The 7553-nt window shown below is 34.1% G+C and overlaps 2 protein-coding genes and 1 long non-coding RNA gene across 3 annotated transcripts; all 3 read right to left on the minus strand.

The window, feature by feature from the left end:
- Positions 1–269: 269 nt before the first annotated feature.
- On the minus strand, positions 270–4737 carry LOC143622079 (small RNA degrading nuclease 5-like). The gene is made up of 14 exons (XM_077093320.1): positions 4657–4737; positions 4415–4471; positions 4245–4310; positions 4028–4161; positions 3813–3910; positions 3611–3736; positions 3460–3530; positions 3322–3381; positions 2961–3016; positions 2379–2439; positions 2006–2273; positions 995–1176; positions 586–881; positions 270–451 (listed from the first exon to the last, which is right to left on the minus strand). Exons 1-14 carry the CDS (start codon positions 4735–4737, stop codon positions 328–330), a joined length of 1680 nt encoding a protein of 559 aa, XP_076949435.1. The 3' UTR covers positions 270–327.
- Positions 4738–5803: 1066 nt separating this feature from the next.
- LOC143622123 (protein TPR3-like) lies at positions 5804–7128 on the minus strand. The gene is made up of 5 exons (XM_077093361.1): positions 7002–7128; positions 6811–6920; positions 6338–6407; positions 6186–6259; positions 5804–6088 (listed from the first exon to the last, which is right to left on the minus strand). Exons 1-5 carry the CDS (start codon positions 7069–7071, stop codon positions 5804–5806), a joined length of 609 nt encoding a protein of 202 aa, XP_076949476.1. The 5' UTR covers positions 7072–7128.
- LOC143622080 (uncharacterized) lies at positions 7123–7553 on the minus strand. The gene is made up of 3 exons (XR_013151633.1): positions 7468–7553; positions 7259–7380; positions 7123–7173 (listed from the first exon to the last, which is right to left on the minus strand). It is a non-coding gene; the product is annotated as an uncharacterized LOC143622080 (long non-coding RNA).

Genomic DNA, 7553 nt, shown 5'->3' on the forward strand with positions numbered 1-7553 from the left:
TTCATCAAACATGTTAACCCGTTACCCATTTTTGCCTGTTCTAACTTCTAAATTCACATAGATTTTAGATTGCAAGTTTTGACCCGTTCTATGTTATGGCTTGTGACATGACCCGCTTTAACCATACTCGTTCTAACCCAAATCCCAAATCCTTTTTAACTCATTATCCAACCCATTTTAGCACCGCCACTCTATTGCTATTCTTCAACCTTTACTTTCCCATGATCAACAAACCAAATGTAGAAAACCCATATAACCTTTTTCCAAAAAAAGGTGTGTTCCACACTTCCTCCTGGTTAAAAGCTACAACAAGAATGTATGACATGTTCATTGTTTGACACCGACAAAACACAAACCTACCTCGGCCTGCGCCTGCAACTCTTCTAGAACCTTCACAAGATGATCCCGAGGTATATCCGTGTCCACTTTTTCCACAAGCATTTTCCTCAATCTTCATCCATGCGCATAAAAAAATAGTAATTTCAACACATTATTTGTGAACATTGTCGCTTTATATATAATCAAAACCTAAACTTTTGAATACAAAGAACAAGAATAAAATGAAAGTATAAAAGTATATAATACCTTTGAACAATTGCAGTATCTCCATGCCCCGAGCATAGTATTGGCATCGCATTTGTCGGCAAATTGGAATAAATATTTTCAATTCTTGAGTTAATGCGTCTAAGAACGTCCTTCAAATCAGGAGTGACAGTATACTTAATACTTTTTCTACCATTTGACTTATTATCACAAGTAAGCAATGCAATCATCTCAGCAAGTTTTTTATTCAATGCCTCCGAATCCTCTGCTTGTTTCATGTAATAACAGCTTAGTTCTGTAAACTGGGCCCACACAAAATGTACTTTCTCGTTTTTTACCTGGGGTCACGCAAGATATAAATTAGAGATATAATATAACCCAAATGGGCTTATTTATAAGCAAATGGGACTAAATTGCGTACTGTAATAACAATAACAATAATACAGATTACCTCTTTGATGATTTTTGAAAGAGCTTCATTATCAGAAGCAACCGGAATAGAATGTGATAATTCTGAAGCGTATCGTTTCACTATCGATATATTATCAATAAAAGATGAGGCTTTTCCAGACTCGCTCAAAACTGTAAGGAGTTTTTTTCTCATAAATGATGGAGGTCGACCAAAATCGGGTCCTGTTTCAATTTATCAGAAATTAAATTACATATAATGATCACTTATTGTAATGTGCAGCTTCTTAATATATTAAATCACATATATAAAATCCAAAAACTAAATTTAACTTCACATTGTTGATACCTTTAAATGATGACGTGTAGAGTTGTGCATGGGCCGTTTTCGGCTCAAACTGAACCCAAAACCGAAAATTGATTGTTTTGATTCTTTAAAAACTGTTCGGTTTTGGTTTTTTCGGTATTCACAATGGGTTTGGTTTGGTACCTGTTTTACCAATTGGGCTTTAAGAGTTTGGGCCACAAAAATGGCCCAAAATAATGAACTTGGGCATGGGCCTAATTGTTTTTGTCACTTGATTAACTGGCTATTACAACTTGTATCAAAAAAGTTTGGGCTACATCATTTATTAATTTCTTATACGTTACTTAGAACCGATTTTTCAGTTCCAATTGGTTTGATTTTTCCAGGTTTCAATTGATTATAAAACCATAAGCGAATAAAAAAAAACAAAATAGTTTTTTTTTATAAAACATAGAACCAAGCCATGGGGTTCGTTTATATCAGTTCATGTCACATTCAGTATCGTGTTTGGGGTCACTGCAGGCAGTATCTTAATTAAAATCATAACTGAAATATTTTTATTATCAAGTAAACTGTAAACCTTCCATAACTTCTACATATTATTTAACTAAAAATCAGTTGTTTTTACTTATCAACCTCCCATACACACTAATTTTGACCGTTTTTTGACCTATAAGTACACAAGAAGTTCCTTTTGAAACCAAACCAATTAATAACAAATAAAACAAAAGAAATCAAGTGATTTACCATTTTTTATTTTTAAAAAGGCTAGATCCATTGCAGCTTTTGCATCCTCAATGCTATCATGCCCGCTTCGTGAATCTTGTATCTCTCTAGAAAGATATTTCCTAGTAAGCACACGAAGAGCAATTTTGTATGTTCCACCACGTGAATGTTTGTATAAAATCGCAGTGTCAATAATTAAACTATGATCGATCTTTAAAGCTAATAAGTCATTTTCCAACGAGTGTCCAACCAAAATTGTCTCTTTGTTAACAAGTTGTAGAAAATCTTCCTGAAATAGAATGCAAAAGCATGGTTGGTTAATTTAGAAAACAGTGTTACTGGTACTAAATATTTTTATAGACACTAGATAAATAGCAGTTAAAAGACAGGAAACCTGAACGTCTTTAAGGGTAGTTGTGACTCCATCCATCATCTCACGTGTTATTCCACTGTACCTGAATGACAAGAAACCTTTTAAACCAAGATCTCATTACACACACACACACAGAGGTTATTACAGAACACTAACTTATTGTGTTATGTGTGTGTATCAGGGTGAGGTTTATTACAGAACACTAACTTATTGCAAAATATAAATCATTTTATTTCTTGATCAACAGTTCATATTTTTTTAAACTTTATTTCCTACACATAAATGCATTACATATGTTATGAACTTAAAAAAAACATTCAACAAATTTGTCACGTTTTTATTTTATTTTATTATTTTTAAACGTTTACCTACACATGTGTATGTTGTGTGGAGGTAATATAACCTGCGCATGGCTTGCACATGTGTAGGTTGTATAAATAAACGAATTTTGATCATATTTTTCCTATTTCAAGAAAGACCATTAAACATTGCATTTCAACCATTTTTCTTGTGTTATAAATTTTCTAAGATTGAAAATGAATGATTTATTTTGTTTTTCATTTCAACCCTTGCTTATGTGAACATTCATGCAGACCAAAGTACCTGGTGTTGTAATCAGTTATTGCATTTGGTGGTTTAACCAATTTATCCAACAGAACCTGTAAATAAAAAAATTAAGTCATATGAATGAAAATTAAGAAATGGCTAGATTAAGTTGCAACAAATCAGGCAATCAGTTAATTGTGTCATTGCATAGATGATTGAATTACAATTTAGTGGTTGCAAAATATCAGACATTTTAGTAGTTGAAACTTCTGCTTGAAAAAAGAACAAAAATCATGACATGGTTCACATAAAAACAGAAACACTCAATCCAAAAAAGAGGGATTTAACTATTGCAGCTAGTGTTTTATTACAACTTAAAATTTACGATAACAAAATAACGCATTAGAAGAGTCTTTACCTGTCCTTTATAATCTATCAGTGTTACTCTTGTGAGCTCAAACCCTTCGCTTGTAATGCACTAAAACACAGACAAAAAACCATATACTTAGACACCATGTAAAGTGAGTTTCCACTTAGATGTTGACCACATCCTTACCATTTCACAATCAACTCCCACCATTTCATGGACGGGCTTTCCAGGTGCCGCGGGAAGAGTTGAAACAAAACCTGTTTAAGTATATTATCCACAAATCAATTAAAAAGCAAGTAAATAAACAAATAAACTCAACCATGCGTAATCTAGTCACCTGGTAAATCATGAATGTATCCATTGTCTTCTAACTCCTTTGTTGTAAGCGTATAGTATGACAAAGGAAATGGAATTATCTTCTTGAGCTCAGACAACGATATCTGATCAAAAACAGAACCTGAATCTGAAAAATTGACCATTATTATTAATAATATTATTTATAGTATAGCATTTACCAAAATCCATTAAAATTAAAATACCTGGTTCAGATTTATTTGTAACTGTAGCAGCTTCCCGTTTTCTTTTAAGCCTGCACGTTAAAAGGGCATCTATAGTCCGCATCCCATCTGATACACAGAAAAAAGAACAATTGAGTTACTGAAATAATATAGTTTGCGTAATCATATCTGACATGCTATTATTATTATATCGACAAAGTGTTCTAATTCAGTAAATAAGCTTGATGATGTCCAACCTAGGTGCTAGCACGGGCCTCGGGATACCACAGCATTCTTTTAAACTGCGTAATATTTTAGACTGTGACAGGTAGATTGCTGCATCAAGACCGGGAACATAAAGCATAACCACTTTTTGAATCAAAGGTTTGTTCTGCATATGACAAAATTAAATATCATTACGAATCCTTTGATGGTGAAACACTATACATATAACACGAAAATAAAAGTTAAAACCTTAATGAAAACCCACGATGGCATGAATCCCTCACCGAGCACCCATGTGACAAGCCCCTGAACATCCTGGCATAATAAAAAAACACGACATACCACGAGTTTTAAACGTTAACTAATACACGAAACTTTTATGATGAAACTTTACGAGACTGTTAGAAGTTAAAACCTACTTCCAAGTTCAAAGTTGAGCTTGATTCCGCGGTCTTAAACTCGACACCAGCTTTCGCCTGCAATATATCAACATTAAACGGAAAAGGTCGAATCGAAACAAAAACCAACGGTTTGGTGCATAACTGATACTAGTTTTATATATATATATATTTAAGCCCAACATTTTGGTATACAAAAATGAATTAAGTATTGAGTAGCATGTGCAAATTGGAAGAAAAGAAAAGGTTAAGATTGACGGAACCTGTGGGCCGTAAATATTGAAAAATGGGTTGTTATCGGTGCATGATTCTTCTCCATTGCGATTTTTGATCGGAAAGCTCATGATTATTATTATTATTATTATTATTATTATTATTATTATTATTCAACGGCCGGTGGAAGAAAGAAAAAAAGAAAGAAGAAAGGGGTTAAGGGTTTTTAATTAGGTTGCCAAAGATTGGGGATGTGGTTCCAATAATATGACCCGACCCGAACAAAACGATACATCCGACTCATTTTAATATCTTATGGGAAATGAAATTCTTGATTGCTTCAAGCCTTCAACACTTGTCGACTACCATTCTTTTTTACCCCAAGCCTAGAAGCCCTATATTTCCAAACTAGCCAGGGTTTGGACATGAGCGGGGATATTGGTTTAGCGATTTTCCTTTATATAAACACGTAGCATGCCATACATAAGCTTAGACCGTCTCCAATGAACCTTTAGGGGGTGTTTGGTACAGAGAATTGAATTGTAGAGAAATGGAATAGAGAAATGGAATTGCAGAGAAAGGGAATTGGTCTGGAGAATGAGAATTGACTGTTCTGTTTGGTAGTACAGAGATTTCAGTAGAGAAATATAGCTGAGAATCATTTCTCTTGTTTGGTACATAGAAAATAAACAGAGAATTATATCAACTTTATCATTAGCACAAGTATTTTTTTCATAACAAATATTTATTAAAAAATAAAAAACATATAAAAAGATGCATAAATTCCAACCAAAATATGCATTGATCAAACCAATTCACATACAAAACATAGTTTTTAAGCAAAAAACATCAACCATAGTTAAAACCAATTCACATACAAAACATACTTCAACCATACACAACTATCCCATTGAACCATCGGTATACAACTCGACCATCTCAATTTTCTCTTCTATTGTCAACGCAAGAAAAGAACGTCCTAGATCCACATCTTTACCAATCAAATGAGCTGCTTTGAACCGTTTTTTCGTAGTGATACCTGGTAAAGCTTTCAACTCATCACTAACCTTTTCATAGATTGCACGAGCCTCCATACCTTCTTTGCTAAGTTGTTCACCCACCATCTCCCCAAATCGAAGCAAAACTTCCTTGATATCTTTGCAAGACTCTCGATATATCTCATCTGCATCCGTGCTTCTAGTGACCTGGCGCATCATAGTCAACTCTTGAACCCATGTTGTCATACAACCATGCTTTTATTTTCCCATCAGTTGCAGTTGAGAATATAAACTGCACGGTTTCTTTAAAATGTGGACATACAGAATAAACAGGTGCTTCATGACCCTCAAATGTGTATTGTTTGAAACCCGTAACTGCATTCCAAACTTTTATTAATCTATCGTCACCGCAAGTCACAATGCAAAGTTGTTTGTTTGGATAAGAAAACGCGAGATCATTCACACTGCCAACATGAGCATCGATCTGTATATAATATGGAACATAATAAATGCATTAATATATACATAATGATGGCAACCGCCTAAAGAGCTAAAAATTAAAAGGTGAAGACAATATAAACCTCCAAGTGGTTTCTGACATCATCGCCGCCATGATACGAGTATATCTGCACAATGTGCTTTGAGTACGCAACACCTGTATCAACGTTCATTATTGTTAACTTTGAACTTTAATGACAAAAGATATAAAACTATTAAAAAGTTAATAATATACCAAAAAGGGTTCCATCAGGGCTCCAAGTTACACGATTGATTAATGCAGTATAGTCGCTGGTCAAAGCGGCCTACAATAAAGAGCCAATGCTCGACGTATAAACAAAATAATAAAAATTATAATTTAATAAAGAATAAACACATCACAGCAAACTGTGTTCATTTAGTTAAACGAACAAACATGAACAATTATGTTCTTTAGTTTACATTTGTTTAAGTTTGTTTGTTAACGTTGAAGTTCATTCGTTAATATTTCCATATATGTTCAGTCATGTTCATTCGTGAACCTTTCGTTATCCTGTTAACGTACAAACATAAACAAACACGAACATGTTTATTTTCTTAATGAGCGAAGACAAACAAGAAAACCACATTCGTTTAATTGTTAGTGTTCGATCGTTTGTTGTGTTAAAGTTAAGCGAACAAACACAAGCGTGCTCCCTTCGTGCTTGTTCGGTTCATTTACAAGGCTACCTGCAAAGGCGTTGAAAAGACGCTAAGATCCCAAACTTTAAAATTCTTATGAGCAAGTTTTTCTCTGCTACCAAGTTCCCATATCATGATATCCCCAGTATTTGTTCCAACTGCAATTAGTGAAAAAAGACAGACATTAATGACATAATACACAATTAATAAAAAGTAATTTAGAGTAAACGAGAGCCAACCAAGAAGCAGAATCTGCTGTACTGGATGAAAATCCATACTCTTAACCACGGAGCCTTGATTAAGTGTCATCACCACAGTTTTTGGTAAATCATCTGACGAGTATGAACTTTGACCATGGTGACTTTGACCACTGTAACCAACAGGCAAGATATTTACAGGCATATGATTAACCTGCTAACAACACACAAATGCCATCAGAACCTGGTAACATTTAATGTCAAGACTACTCAATTTTTTATAAAAGAAAATGACATACTTCATCAGAAATACCAAATGCCCTTGTTCTTTTTAATACATGTTCTGAGTCAGCTGTTTGATAATCTACAGCAGGATTGTTCGTTGGCGGAGTCCTAGGGCGCTTTAGCATAGCTGTTATACCTTACATTAAGATAACATGTACCACTAATTCATTATATAGAAAAACAACCTTAAATCACATCAAATGTAAGCGAATAAAGTATGCACCCGAATTATTTGGTGAATTGAAACCAAGAGGACCAGCAGAAGCCGAGGGATGAGAAACAGTTGGTGGATTAGCCATCCAACCAGCA

The sequence above is a fragment of the Bidens hawaiensis genome, unplaced genomic scaffold, assembly GCF_021521415.1.
Source record: "Bidens hawaiensis isolate Kalapana, Puna unplaced genomic scaffold, B.hawaiensis_p1.1 tig00003022_1, whole genome shotgun sequence".
Classification (NCBI taxonomy): domain Eukaryota; kingdom Viridiplantae; phylum Streptophyta; class Magnoliopsida; order Asterales; family Asteraceae; genus Bidens; species Bidens hawaiensis.